This window comes from Pantherophis guttatus, chromosome 13 (genome assembly GCF_059756535.1).
Source record: "Pantherophis guttatus breed Tessera chromosome 13, ASM5975653v1, whole genome shotgun sequence".
Taxonomy (NCBI): Eukaryota; Metazoa; Chordata; class Lepidosauria; order Squamata; family Colubridae; genus Pantherophis; species Pantherophis guttatus.
Window position 1 is genome coordinate 16,630,515 of NC_142075.1, and position 15,836 is coordinate 16,646,350.

Sequence of the window (15,836 nt, forward strand, 5' to 3'; positions counted from 1 at the left end):
ACCCTCCCACAAACCTGTAAGCCAGAGGTGAGTTTTCACCAGGTTCTGACCAGTTCTGGAGAACTGGTAGCAGAAATTTTGAGTAGTTCGGAGAACCGGTGGTAAAAATTCTGACTGGCCCCGCCCCCATCTATTCTCTGCCTCCCAAGCCTCAGCTGATTGGGAGAAAATGGGGATTTTGCAGTAACCTTCCCCTGGAGTGGGGTGGGAATGGAGATTTTTACAGTATCTTTCCCCTGCCACACCCACCAAGCCATGCCATGCCATGCCATGCCATGCCCACCAAACCATACCCACAGAACCGGTAGTAAAAAATTTTGAAACCCACCACTGCTGTAAGCAGACAAAACTCCCAACCGTAAATCCAACAGGGCAAGATAAGGTAATTAATCCGGCAGGGCAAGCAAGATAAGGAATTCGAGAAGTGAAGTAGCACGGCAGTAAATCAAACCAGTTGGGAGGATGCCAGGAACTCAGTTAAACACAAGATGAACTCAGTGTTTGCTCCCGACAACCGACCCTCCCATTTGCCTCTCCTTTAAACTCCATCCCCAGGTGTGCCTTGTGAAGGGAATCGGGGCCCTTTCCTCCCTCGTAAACCACACAACCCACGTTGCTCTCTTCTCCGTTCTTCCCTGCTGCCTAGGATGAGGAGGGGTTGGGCTTTGATCTTCATCAGAACCCCCTCTCCCTTGTTCTAACTCTCCCCTGCTCTGCCCAGCCTGACTTTGCCCTTCCCCAGTTTCTTCCACAGCCAACGGAGCCACTCTCTCGCTCTCTGTTAGCTGTTCCTCTTCCACCTCAGAGTCAGACTCTTGACAGGGCCATGACAGTTTTCTAGATAACTATGATAAATCCTGGTTCACACATTGTTCTAAGTCAGAGTTTCTCAACCCCAACAACTTTAAATCGAGGGGACTTCAACTCCCAGAATTCCCAGCCACCATGCTGGCTGGGAAATTCTAGGAGCTGAAGTCTACACATCTTATATATATATTGCTCAGGGTTCAGAAATGTTGCTCTGAGTTACGGGCTAATTTGATCATCATCTGCTTGGTGTAGCTTAAGGCAATATGTGAACCTGATCGACGTGGTTGATAAATCAAAGCTTGTGACTTAATTTATTATGCAAACCAGTCAGTTGGGGGGTCTAATGTATTTAATAAATTGTGGTTAAGCAAACTGTTCCTTCTACTAATCAAACCTTCCTGTCATGCTGTTTTTCACAAAACCTAAAATATTTATACTATAAAACAGAACAAGAGCTAGGCCTTCTATTTTATTTGATTCTCATTTTTTTAGCGGTCAATAAATTTGGTGGCAGAGAGAAAAACCTCATCAGTTCCTCTTCTGGGAAATGGGTATATTTTGACTGCAGCAGGGGTGGGCTGCTGGGGGTTCGCAAGGGTTCGGGAGAACCTCTAGCTAAGAACCCCCAAATCCCACTCCTGGCTGGCCCCACCCACCCCACCCCTCCCAGGAGTCCCCTTACGGCCCATTTTGGATGCAGATAAGTGCAGGGCATGCACAGAGGCTCGGGAAGGGCAAAAAACAGCCCTACCGGAAGTTCGGGAAGGCCAGAAACAGGCCTGTTTCCAGCCTCCAGAGGGCCTCCGGAGCCTGGGGAGGCCATTTTCGCCCTCCCGGAGGCTCGAAAAAACCCTCCGGAGCCCGGGGAGGGCAAAAACACCTCCCACCCACGGTGGTGCAGGAGGCTGACTAGGCCCCACTCACCGTGGCCACGCTTACCCAGCAACTGGGCAGAGAACCCCTTGCTAAAATTTTTGAAGCCCAGCCCTGGATTGCAGCCTTGCGTTTTCTCAGCCCAAACGGTGGGAACTCAATCAAGCAATGATTGTTCTAATGTTCTAACCAAGCAGGTGCTGAAATTTGGCCAAACAGATGCATCCTTGTTGGCTTGGTGCCAGGCCACTGCCAACGTCTATCTCAAAGAAGGAAAGTCATTTGTAAATTCCACCTTTCTTTTGCCTTCACTCCGTTTCACAGAAGGATGCCAGGAACAACAAATGTGAAACTTCTCTATATTAGTTAAATTTCAAAGGTCAAGGAAGCCTGGAACACTTTTTCCTTTCCTGTAGCTTCTGTGATTGCTTATATGTAGACTGTTCTTTGGGGGTGGAACACAATACAGGTGTCTGTCGTTACGGCTGGACTAGGTGAGCAAGAATGTGACTTGATTTCCAAGCTTAATGGCCGGGCATTTCATTGGAACCAATCCAAATTCCGTGGAGGAGGAGAACAAAATCTCCAACTTCTCCAGATCTGATTCTTCAAGTCAGATATTAAGCATGTTGGCGTGGGTGGGAAGCTGGCTTGATTTTTTGAGTCGCTATATTTAGTTCCAGTCTTAAGATGGCATTCGGGAAGAAGCAGCAGATGTTGTGGGTTAGCCATCTGCTCACTTGACTTCCTTCCCCCACTTTCTCCAGATGAATACGTGGTTGATTCAGGAAAGCTGGACACCTTAACCATTAATGTGGGTTGCTTAGTCATGGTGGCACAGTGGTTAGCATGCAGTGCTGCAGGCATAGCCAGGAGTTCAATTCTGGCTCAAGTTTGACTCAGCCTTCCATCCTTCCGAGGTCAGTAAAATGGGGACCCAGATTGTTGGGGGCAAGAGGCTGACTCTGTAAACCGCTTAGAGAGAGCTGTAAAGCGCTATGAAGCGGGATATAAGTCTAAGTGCTATTGCTATTGCTATTAGCCAGGGGTGGGCTTCGAATAGTAATATTGGCTATATATCAGAAGAAACAAGGAAAAGAAAATAAAAATTAGAGAGAAAGAATATTATGGGAAAAAAGTGAAATCCATAAATTGTGTTGAGAGATAACTAAAAACTGTACAAATTTGTATCTTGTTTATCCTTGAATTTTTAATCCGTTCCTTCTTCATGCCACATTTCAATCTTCGTATTCGTTGGTCTTGTGTTTTTTTTTTTAATTTGATTTATATGCCACCCTTCTCCGGAGACTCAGGGCAGCTTACAGTGCGTTAAGCAATAGCCTTCATTCTTTTGTATATTTATACAAAGTCAGCTTATTGCCCCCACAAACTGGGTCCTCATTTCACCTACCTTAGAAAGGATGGAAGGCTGAGTCAACCTTGAGCCTTGGAGAGATTCGAACCAGCAGAAATTGCAGGCAGCTGGTCTTAATAACAGGGTGCTTTAGACCACTGTAGTACCAAGGCTCTTATTACGGATTACGGATTACGTGTTACGGATCTTACTCTGTAAATACAAGATCTTCTGCTAAATGGAACCTGCAGTATACTCACAGTTATTTCTTTTTCTTATGTTTTAGCAGAGTTGTGGAAATTGGTATTTGTCTTTCATTTTCAAATTGCTGCCGATACTACTTGTATATTCATTTCAAGCGTGACTTCTATAATGGTCCCAGCCAGTGGTGGGATTCAAGTAATTTAACAACCGGTTCTCTGCCCTAATGATTTCTTCCAACAACCAGTTTGCCAAACTGCTCAGAAAGTTAACAACCGGTTCTCCCGAACTGGCTGAATCCCCCCCACTGCTCCCAGCAATCTTCTCACTGCTAATTCTTCAGTAATGATAATAATTGTTATTTGTACAACCGTTTTGAGTGTTAGCATAGATGACACACAAACCTGCAAAGAGGGATGGAGTTTTAGACATATTACAGGTCATAATACTAAAAATAGGTTCTTACCAAAGCAAAGGTCACTTCATGGAAGAATAGCTGGGGGTGAAATTTGAATTGGGACAACTTATATTTTCCAGTGGCTGTTCCCAGGATTTGGGACTCTCTGCCAAGGGTTGCCTAGCTAATTACATTTTTTGCTTGTACTTCTTTTGTCAAACACAAAAGGTATTTTATTCAGGAGGAATTTTGGCTTTTCGTGCCAAATTTCTGGCTGATTTAGCTTTTTAACTGATACTTGAGCTGTTTCCTCAAATGATACATTAGTTATCCACTGTGAAATGACATATTCTTTCATTTCAGGTGACATGGCCCTTCTTAAGCACTCAAAGTAGGAAGCCATGATCTACCTCGGAGGTGTGAAACTCAAGGCCTTGGGGTCAGATTTGGCCCACTGAGTGCTTAGATCTGGCCTGTAGGGCCATCTTGGAAACAGCGAAAGACTGGCCCGTGAGGCCTCTGCCGACGAAAACAGAGCTTGGGAGGGCCACACGCAGCCCTCCCGAGCTCCGTTTTCACTGGCAGAGTGCTTGGATCTCCACAGGCGCCCCTGACATGAGTGACATCGAGCTGGCTACACCCACCCTGGCCACACCCACCCCAGCCCTCTCAGGTCAAACACAACCCTGATGCGGCCCTCAATGATATCGTGTTTGACACCCCTGATCTACATTGATAAATGATTTCCAATTCACCCGCAATTTAAAAACTACTAGGGATTAGGGAAGGGATGCGGTGGCTCTGTGGCTAAGACGCTGAGCTTGTCAATCGAAAGGTCGGCAGTTCAGCGGTTCGAATCCCTAGTGCCGCGTAACGGGGTGAGCTCCCGTTACTTGTCCCAGCTTCTGCCAACCTAGCAGTTCGAAAGCACCTAAAAAATGCAAGTAGAAAAATAGGGACCACCTTTGGTGGGAAGGTAACAGCGTTCCGTGCGCCTTTGGCGTTATGCTGGCCATATAACCACAGAGATGTCTTTGGACAGCGCTGGCTCTTCAGCTTTGAAACAGAGATGAGCACCGGCAGAGGTGGGTTTATTTACCTTTGCTACCAGTTCGCAATGGGATCGCGCATGCGCAGAAGCTTCTGTGCATGCACAGATTGCTGATGACGACATCTGGGGCGGTGGGTGGGGCCTCCCACCGATTTTACTACCAGTTCTTGCGAACTGGTCCGAACCTGGGGCAACCCACCACTGAGCCCTGCCCCCTAGAGTCGGGAACGACTAAGTTCAAGGGGAACTTTTACCTTTACCTTTAGGAATTAGAGAATCTGAAACCGCATCATATTCATTGAGATAATGGATTTTTGGACTGAAACTTCCCTTTGTAAGAAGATACCCAGATATCAAAAGCGGAACAAATCTTGTTAAATCTTTCCTTGACAATTGGAACTCCGCTGTGCCAGGAACTTCCAGAGCAATAACTGGCAATACATCTGGGAAACGGGAGATGGATGTGAAAATTCAATGAAGTCTTAACCTGAACTCTTCTGTCATTTATCAACTGTATTAAGCCCCAGAATAGGTGGGAGGGGAAGAGGTCTACTTTGCGGAGTATAACGTGGGTTTGTTGGAAATGCCTCTTTTGCCATTCACTCTGTAAAAAAAAAGATCTATTGGTGTCTTCCTTTTGGCAATGAATAAAAATATGCCATTATTTTGTATACTCCTATGGATAATATATTAGCCAATCTGGAATTTCACACAACTGTCAGCGAGCATGGGAGGTGTTTCTGCCTTCAGTGCATTAGTTTGGCAACTTGAAGAATATTTTCTAGAGTATTGAATAAGGAAAAATTGCAATAGCTATAGCACTTAGTGTCAAGTATTTGCAAGCCATTGGCACATGTGTCATATAGACACCAGTGGAGGCAGAGAGTGTCTCCACCCCTATGTGGAAAGGAGGGGCTTACCCTGAGTATAAAACCCCCTCCAACCTTTTCCACCTTGCACTCTCTCCATCTCTCTCTTTTCATATTTGTTCCTCATGAGACTTGATCTCTGTTGTACAGAGTTAATATGATTTATCATATGAATAAATACGTTTAAGACATTTATTTATGCATCTGCCTCTGAACTCTTCTATGCTCCTGGGTGTTTCTACGATCCCAATTCCACACTTAGACTTATATACCTCTTTACAATGTTTTACAGCCCTCCCTAAGTGGTTTACAAAGTCAGCATATTGCTCCCCAACAATCTGGGTCCTCATTTTATCGACCTCGGAAGGATGGAAGGATGGGTTAACCTTTAGCCAGTCAGGAATCAAACTCCTGGCAATATGAGCAGAGTTAGCGTGCGATACTGCATTGTAACCACTGGGGAGGGAGGAAGGAAGGAAGGAAGGAAGGAAGGAAGGAAGGAAGGAAGGAAGGAAGGAAGGAAGGAAGGAAGGAAGGAAGGAAGGAAAGAATAGCACAGACTTATACACCACTTCACAGTGCTTTTACAGCCTTCTCTAAGTGGTTTACAGAGTCAGCGTTTTGCTCCCCAACAATCTGGCTCCTCATTTTACCAACCTCGGAAGGATGAGTCAACCTTGAACTGGTCAGGATCGAACTCCTGGAAAGTCAGCAGAATTAGCCTGCAATACTGCATTCTAACCACTGCACCACCACAGTTCTTAAATTTATTATTTGGAAGTATGGTGGATCCAAAGGTGCTTTTTCCAAAAGGCAGATGGACTGTCCTGGTTTTTTTTTTTTTCTTTGAAAACGTTTCGCTTCTCATCCAAGAAGCTTCTTCAGTTCTTAAGAACTGGAGAAGTTTCCTGGATGAGAGGTGAATTATTTTTTAAGGTCCAGTTGACTTTTAGAAAAAGCACCTTTGGGACAACCATGACCTGGATGATTGAGACACTCCAGAGACAACCATGGTGGACATTTTCTGTGAAATGCCTCTGCATTAAGCGGGCCAGATATTTTATATCTGCATAGGGTTTGTTTTCTAGATTCTAGAACTGTGATGGCGAACCTATGGCACGCGTGTCCAAAATGGCATGTGAAGCCATGCCACCCGGCATGCACGGCCTTGGCTGTTTGTCTTCCAGGTTTTTGGCACGCATGCACATGTGATGATCAGCTGTTCTTCGCACGCACAGCAGTGCCGAAAACCGGTCTGCGCATGTGCACCAGCCAGCTGATCGTTGGGCAAGCATGCACACTAGAACCTGCAAGTTCGGCTTTTCCTGAGCGCGGCCCCGACGAGTGCGTGCCCACGACGTTTCCACACAACCATTCCATCACTGTTCTAGAACATTCTGGATGGGGAATTCTGGGAGTTGAAGTCCACACATCTTAAAATTGCTCAGTTTGAGAAGAACTGCTGTAGAATAACCTTCACTATCATTGACCTTCTCCATATATGTAGACAGTTCTTAGAATTCTTAACAACCTAAAACTTTGATTTTATCTCTCTCTGTTTCATGCACACACAAAAATACACCCTGGTTAAGCAGGTTTCAGATGGAACAGGCCAAATCTGAATTCATGTATCTTATGAATCTTATATATAAAATTTACATAAGGATTATAACAAGTGAAATTAATTGAGATTCCACACTTCTCTTCCTTCTATTTTGGGTCATTCGATTTAAATTTCACTGTATAATGAAGTTTTATTGCATCTTCTCCATTTCAAGTGATTTTAGTCTCCTTCATCAAAGGAGACTAAAGACTGCAAAAAGCAGAAGAGGAGATTAAAAACCTAATTTCTGCACATACACACACACAAAGGAAATGCCACAATGTTAAAAATGCTGCGAGGCTTTACAAACACATACCCCCTCCTCCCCAAAGAAGCATATATACCTGTAGAATCCAAACTGCCACAAAGCAACTGCCTTTGTTTTCAGTAAAACTGAAAAACATCCAATTCTGCAGTCATTTGAAACACATCAGGAGAAGTACAGAAATTATTATAGCAGCTGCGGTATGCAATATACTTAATTTTGATGTCTTTCTGGAATATTGGTTCCGATTCAGGCTTTGCACATCTGTTGGCATCATGGGAGGTGTATTAAAGAGAATTATGTGCAATTTCTTGGCATACTTGTAGAATGCCTTCCAGCAGCCAATCCTTCTTTGAGTGACTTGTGGTAAAGAGAATTGGTGTGTAGTTTAAATAGAGAACGGAGCTGGTTAATACAGAATGAGTTGAAGTAGAGGGAGTTAGTTCAAGTTAGATGGATGTGCTTTCCTTAGCATAGGATGTCCTCCTCCTGATGAGTTTACATACCTTAAAGCAGGGTGTTTTATTTTTACCTTATTATGTTCGTAATAACAGACAAAGCTGTTTTCAATGTCTGATGGACAGGATTGAATATCTCTCAAGTTCAAATCGAGTCCCTGTTTTTTGCCTTAATTTCTACTTAGTTTGAACCACATTAAAGAGAGAGCAATGGGTGGAAACTAATCAAGGAGAGAAGCAACCTAGAACTGAGGGGAAATTTCCTGACAGTTAGAACAATTAAATCAGTGGAACGATTTGCCTCCAGAAGTTGTGAATGCTCCAACACTGGAAGTTTTTAAGGAGATGTTGGATAACCATTTGTGTGAAGTGGTGTAGGGTTTCCTGCCTGGGCAGGGGGTTGGACTAGAAGACCTCCAAGGTCCCTTCCAACTCTGTTATTCTATTCATTTTAGGCGGTCTGTAAAACTCAGTCCTCTCAATGCAGGCCTAACGTTCTTGTTCTAATGACGTGCTCTTTCTATGTTGTGTGTCTTCCTTTTCAGGTGATTATAAACAGCACCATCACCCCTAACATGACTTTCACAAAAACATCCCAGAAGTTTGGCCAGTGGGCTGATAGCAGAGCCAACACCGTCTTCGGCCTGGGTTTTTCTTCTGAACAGCAGCTGACAAAGGTAGGTAAATTGGAGTTTGCTTTCGTATGCGTTTGGGGGCGGTGGTTGTTGCCAGGGTGTGTGTGTGTGTGTGTGTGTGTGTGTGTGTGTGTGTGTGTTACATTTCTTTTTGGTAAACTCTGCAATAATCTCACCAAATTAAAAGAACAGGCATATGGATCCAGTGGGAGTCTTGCTGATAAATTGGAACTTCTTCCATTTTTTCCCCCTTAATTAACAGGCAACTTCTCCCTGGGAAGGTGATTAATTTCCTATAATTAGCTGGTGGGAAGTGGCTTGTGGGTGGTGCTAATGATCTTTTTTCTATTTTAATTATTTTGGGGATGCCTGATGCTCCATCCCTGCTTTGGGATAATCTGCTCCTGCAAATCACTGTATGTGGGGGGGGAGGCTCTTTATTTCTCTAGTCCAAGGGTGTCAAACTCAATTTCATTGAGGTTGTGTTTGACTTTGGGGGGCAGGGGGGCCGTGGCCAGATCGATGTCATTCGTGTCGGGGGCACCTGTGGTGGCCCGAGCGCTCCACTAGTAAAAATGGGCTCCCGAGCTCCATTTTCGGCTATGACAGTTTTCGATTGCCTCCTGCACCCCTCTGCCAGTGAAACCGAAGCTCAGGAGGGCCACCCGCGGCCCTCCCATGCTCCGTTTTTGCTGGCAGAGGCACCTCAGGCCGGTCCTTTGCTGTTTTCAGGGTGGCTCCACGGGCCAGATCTAAGCACCCCGCAGGCCGGATCCGCCCCCCCCCCAGCCTTGAGTTTGACACCCCTGCTCTAGTCCATCCCAAGACAGATTCATTGGGGTAGAGTTGATTTTTTTAATTCTTTCCCCCTTCAGTGACTATCAATAAAAACTACCCTGTTTCCCCGAAAATAAGACCCAACTGGAAAATAAGCCCTAGCATGCTCGTAATATAAGCCCTACTTCCCAAAATAAGCCCCAGTTAAGATTGTCAGCCAGATGGATACATTTAGTACCATATTTCCCCCAAAATAAGACCTAACCAGAAAATAAGCCCTAATGCGTCTTTTGGAGTAAAAATTAATATAAGACCCGGTCTTATTTTCAGGGAAACACAGTATCAAGTAGTCTTACTCATCAATGGAAGGAGATAATTACTTGAGTCATTCTTTTAGTTAGTTCCATAGTCCATCTTTCTTCCAGGAACTCAGATACTTCTTTGGTGAGGTTTGTCTCCTGAAACCCAACCCTGTGGATTAACACAGGACTGAGACATTGTCCCTGGATATTCTGTCTTTAGCCATGTTATTTTCCCCCCTGTATGTTTTACATAATTGGCTGGGCTCAGACATCACACAAAGCTGAACATCTCCAAACTCCAACCGGACCAACAACAATAACAGCAAAAATCTCATGGCTTAGCTTCACCCATCATCGTTTAAAGCAGTGGTGGGATTCAAACTTTTCTACTACCGGTTCTGTGGGTGTGGCTTGGTGGGCGTGGCATGGTTTGGTGGGCGTGGCAGGGGAAGGATACTGTAAAATCTCCATTCCCTCCCCACTCCTGGGGGAAGGATACTGTAAAATCTCCATTCCCTCCCCACTCCAGGGGAAGGTTACTGCAAAATCCCCATTTCCTCCCAATCAGCTGGGACTGAGACAGGGAATAGATGTAGGTGGGGCCAGTCAAAGGTGGTATTTACCGATCCTCCGAACTACTCAAAATTTCCGCTACCGGTTCTCCAGAACTGGTCAGAACCTGCTGAATAGCACCTCTGGTTTAAAGATGATGCGCTGAAACCAATGAGAATTGACATTAACCATTATCTGTGGGATTGGGATAAGGCAACAAGTGTCAGGTAAATTGGCAAGCGAAGAGACGTGTCTAACCTCCTCTTTGCTGTTTAAGCAGGAGGGGACAAGGACATGCCGTAGAAAGTAAAGTGTATTGGTGATTGTGTGACTGTAGTCTTTTTTTCAGCGTTGACAAAAGATGTAAAAGAAAGATTGCTGTAACGTGAGCCAAGTAATTGTTTGGTAAGCAGCAGTTTGCTGCTTTCCTTTCTGCCTTGAGACAAAAGTCAGGGCAAATAATCATAGTGCTTGTCCCTGCTCTAAAAGAGGCCCTTATCTTGACACAGAGCAAACAGGTCCTGTAAAAAATGCAAAGCATTCAGCCATTAACAGCCTGAGATTGCTATTGGCTCTCTGGATGAAATGCCCTTGAGCGTTCTAAGAATTCCCCGTTAATCATGCCCTTCTCAACCCTGAAAGTTTGAAAGGCTACGAGATATTAGAACAGAGGCCACATTGCCAGCCAATTCAGCTGTAACCTCCCCTCCTTAAGCGGGAAGGAAGGTCTGATTGTTGCACAAGCCAAACCTTTATGGAGTTTGCAACCTTTCCGTGTGTGACTCTGCCCTTGTGTGCCCCAGACTTCTTTCTTCCTTGTTTTTTTTTTTTCCTAATTAGGAACAGGGGACTCATTTTGTGGCTGAACGTATAATGTTCCCCAGGCAACATTTCTCCACCTTCAGCTGTGATGGGAGAGGCTGGTGACTGTGCCCGTAAACTGTAGTTGACTTCATTCACATGTAATACTTCTTGTTTTGATTTCATTAAACATTAAATCCATGACATATTTAATTGTTTCCCCGTTCCAAAAAGAGAAGCAAGGCAATTGGGTAATAGCAGTGGTGGGATTCAGCCGGTTCGGGCCAGTTCGGGCGAAGCGGTAGTTAAATTGCTGTCTGGTCCCGCACCGCCCCTTCCAGGAGTCCCAACACACACCATTTTGGCTCCCAGGTAAATGCAGGGAGGCCTACTAGGCCCAAAACAGGGCATGGGAGGATGCTGCAGCCCCCCGTGGCCCATTTTTGCTCCTAGGAGGCTACAGGTAGGCCTACTAGGCCCAAAATGGGGCACGGGGGTCGGCGCATCCCCCCGGCAGCCTGTTTTTGCTCCCAGGGTGCAGGAGGCCGAGTGCTGCCTGTCACAACCCTTGGCCACGCCCACCATGGCCATGCCCACCCAGCCGGTCATTAGGGCAGAGAACCAGTTATTAAATTATTTGAATCCCACCACTGAGTAATAGTTTTTAGAAGACCCTGCTCTGGGCCATTGCAAACATCTGGAAGCCCCAAAGCCCAGAAGCAATTTTGAATGCCAAATATTTTCTGTTAAATTTATATATACTGACAAAGAAAGAAAGGGAGACTAGTATAGATCTATTTCAAGCTATTTAGCTCTCATCAGCTAGCCATACCCTTTTGGGATTTGAACCTGGGCTTGCTTGCATATTAGGCAGATGTGTTAACCTCTAAGCCACAGGTTCTCCTCGCTTTGTCAGCTTGTACCAGGGGAGATTCAATGGGTTGTCTATCGAAGCAACCTGGTCTACCCAAATATGTCTGGATGTCTGTCAGAGAATGTCTTGGGGTCATTGAAATGCAGGACTGCGTTTCAGGGATGGGTGCTTGTGCATATTTAGGAAGCCAGTTTGAACTGCTGTACAACATTCTATTTTTTTTTTTCATTATTGTAAATGGCTTTTCTAATTGGACTTGAGGCATGGGACTACAACTAATTCTTCTTGGACCCTTAACCAGAACCACTGCATTTTTTCTTCCTATCATTCTCTTCCACCTGAGATTGACTGGAAAGATAAATAACCTCTTAAGGTTTTGTTTTTCTCTCTCTCTGAAAAGCCTAAAAGCTTCCCAATTCATCTAAATGGATCGTGGTCCTTTTCCATTACCTCAAAAGTAATCCACAGATCCGTGGCTGTTTATGGCTCACAAAACCTGTCTTCCCTCAGTTGTCAAAAGTCACCATTCAATGAATGTTTAAGATGACCCAGAAGGAAAATGATCAAACATAGGAAAGGGTAATAATGTCCTTAATGAACTAGTTTCATTTAATTTTAATTATATTGAAAGGAGCAAAGAGGGCCGCTATGACGCAGCATCCATTTCAGCCGGTTTTTGCAGAGATAATGGTGGTAGAAAAATAGGATATTTGTTTCCTTTTTCCTCTCCTCAAGTCTAGCAATAACTTTTAGTGATGGATTACACAAATCTACGTTTTATAAATGTGATCTCAGCCACAGGGTTACTATAAGGCTAACTGACAAATTATATTCACAGTCAGGATTTATAACTCTTGGTTTCAAATGAATATTTATATTCCCATTTTCACCCTGCCCTGTTAAAGCCAATAAAAAGATGCTTTGGTGGAAAATTGGGGGGGTGGAAGGGGGCCACAATCAAAGGGAGGGGAAAAGAAATAATGATAATGCATATTTGCACTTCAGCTGAAACAAAAACATCGTTTTGATTTCCTTTCTGCATTTGATCTGCTCTTTTATTGCCCGTCCTTCCCTCCCTCCGACATTAATTGTAGGTTAGTGTGTTGAGTGATCATAAAATGTTGGACAGTGGATTAAATATTGCTTCCTTTGTATTTGTTCTATGCATTTCTCCTTCCTTCCTCCTCCTCCTTTTCATTTTCATCTTCATCTCTTCCTCTTCTTTTTCCTTCTCATTCTTCCTCCTTTCCTTCCTCTGTTTCCTCTTCTTCCTCTTTATTTTCATCTTCATCTCTTCCCTCTTCCTGTCCCTTTCCTTCTTCACCCACCTTCTCCTTCCTCTCTTTCTTCCTCTCCCCTTTATTTTTACCTTCATCTCTTTTCTCTTTCTACCTTCTCCGTCTTCTTTCTCCTCTTCCTTCTTCTCCTCCTTTCTTTTTCCTCCTTGCAATTCATTTTCAGTCTCATCTCTTCCCTCTTCTTCTCTTCCTCTTCTTTCTTCTTTTCCTTTCCCTTCCTCTCTTTCCTCCTCCCTCCCTTCATTTTCTTGCTCATGTCTCCCTCACTCTTCTTTCTTTTCCTTCTCTTTTTCCTTCTCCTTCACTGATGATGCTATCTACTTGGGTAATGAAACATCTGCAAGAAAACAAGAAAGTTCAGAGAGCAACAAGGACTCCTTCTTCTTCCCCTCCTCCTTCTCCTCCTCTCCTCCCCCTTTCTTTCCTTCTTCTCCTCTTTTAAGAATCTTCCATTTCAATTCAGCAATGTACTTCACACCTGTTTTTGCCTCTCTTAATATTCTTAGTGGGACATAGTGGCTCAGTGGCTAAGACGCTAAGCTTGTCGACCGAAAGGTCGGCAGTTCAGCGGCTCGAATCCCTAGTGCCACATAACCGGGTGAGCTCCCGTTCCTTGTCCCAGCTTCTGCCAACCTAGCAGTTCGAAAGCAGGTAAAAAATGCAAGTAGAAAAATAGGGACCACCTTTGATGGGAAGATAACAGTGTTCCGTGCGCCTTTGGCATTTAGTCATGCCGGCCACATGACCACGGAGACGTCTTCGGACAGCGCTGGTTCTTTGGCTTTGAAACGGAGAAAAGAAAATAACAGTAGGTGGTAATGAATGGCATGGTTTATAGATTTTCAGGGTAGGGGTGGGAGAAATCAGCATTTGCTGAATAACTACTGGTGTTTCTGCATATAATAAACCATAAACCATGGTTTGCAAGCCGCAAGCTTAGCAAAAACTAAATGACGGATTAGTTTATTGGGTGAATTCTTAAGAGCCAGCAAATGCTATATTAAAATAATTAGATTCTAAGGTCCTTTAGGACACTTTCTTATAGAGGAACAGAAAGTGCATTTATCTACCTTTTTCCAATGGCTGAGTATTTTTCTTTTTTTCCTACTCTTTAATATTCATGGAGATTGAATTCTGAATTGGAGCAAGCTAATATGTCTACTGAAGTCTTATGTCTGTGTATCAGAGGTGGGTTTCAGCAGGTTCTGACCAGTTCTGGAGAACCGGTAGCAGAAATTTTGAGTAGTTTGGAGAATTAGTAGTAAAAATTCTGACTGGCCCCGCCCCCATCTATTCTCTGCCTCCCAAGTCCCAGCTGATCGGGAGGAAATGGGGATTTTGCACTAACCTTCCCCTGGAGTGGGGTGGGAATGGAGATTTTACAGTATCCTTCCCCTGCCACGCCCACCAAGCCACACCCACCAAGCAGTGCTACACCCACCAAGCCACACCCACAGAACTGGTAGTAAAAAATTTTGAAACCCACCATTGCTGTGTATGCCTAAGTTTACTACAGTTTGTGATCAGCCGCCTATGAGACCAGGACATAACCCAACGTAAAATGCATTTCCCCACTTTCATAGCTCTAGAATCCAAAGGTTAAGGCAACGTTTTGATCTTTGTGTTCCCGTTTAGTTTGCTGAGAAGTTCCAGGAGGTGAAAGAAGCCGCTCGACTCGCCAGAGACCGGTCGCAAGAAAAAATGGAAACTTCCAGTAACCATTCGCAAGTAAGTCATGATCAAGTGAGATACTAATACCACTCTATAAAGCCCTAGTAGGATCACACCTAGAGTACTGCATTCAATTTTGGTCACCACACTATAAAAAAAATGTTGAGACTCTAGAAAAAGTGCGGAGAAGAGCAACCAGGATGATTAGGGGGCTGGAGATTAAAACATATGAAGAACAGTTGCAGGAACTGGGCATGCCTAGTCTAGTGAAGAGAAGGACCAGGGGAGACATAATAGCAGTGTTCCGATATTTGAGGGGCTGCCACAGAGAGGAGGAAGGGGGTCAAGCTGTTTTCCAAAGCACCTGAAGGCCACACAAGGAATAATGGATGGAAACTGACCAAGGAGAGATTCAACCTAGAAATGAGGGGAAACTTTCTGACAGTGAGAACAATCAACCAGTGGAACAGAAGTTGCCTTTGGAAGTTGTGGGAGCTTCATCACTTGAGGCTTTCAAGAAAAGATTGGACTGCCATTTGTCAGAAATGGTGGAGGGTCTCCTGCTTGAGTGGGGGGTTGGACTACATGATCTATAAATTCCCTTCCAACTCTGTTAATCTGTTAAATCTGTTAAAATCTGTTCTCTATTAAAGGATGGGGGAAGGACTGATTGATCATGTCAAGCTTGCAAAAGGGAAAAAGGCAAGTTTTTGACTGAAAGCTTTAAGCTTTTTTATTATTTATTTATTTATTTAGTTTGTCAAACATGTACGAGATAACAGGTAAAAGTAAAAACATAATTTGAATACATGAAAAGAGTAAGTAAAAAGGAATATTAGGACAGGGGCGGAAGGCACGATGATGTGCTTATGCACGCCCCTTACAGACCTCTTAGGAATGGGGTGAGGTCAACAGTAGACAGTTTAAGGTTAAAGTTTGAGGGGTTTGAGGATGTAACAACAGAGTCAGGTAGAGCATTCTAGGCATTGGCCACTCGGTTGCTGAAGTTGTATTTTCTGCAATCAAGTTTGGAGCAGTTTACCTT

General features: G+C 44.3%; 1 protein-coding gene across 2 annotated transcripts in view; it reads left to right on the plus strand.

Annotated features, from left to right (window-relative positions):
• HOMER2 (homer scaffold protein 2) overlaps positions 1–15,836 on the plus strand; it is a 61,804-nt gene that overhangs the window by 32,951 nt on the left and 13,017 nt on the right. For both annotated transcript variants that reach the window (XM_060693305.2, XM_060693306.2), the window contains exons 3-4: positions 8,427–8,558; positions 14,756–14,848. In XM_060693305.2, the coding sequence (XP_060549288.2) occupies positions 8,427–8,558; positions 14,756–14,848 (225 nt within the window). The remainder of the gene's footprint in view (positions 1–8,426; positions 8,559–14,755; positions 14,849–15,836) is intronic.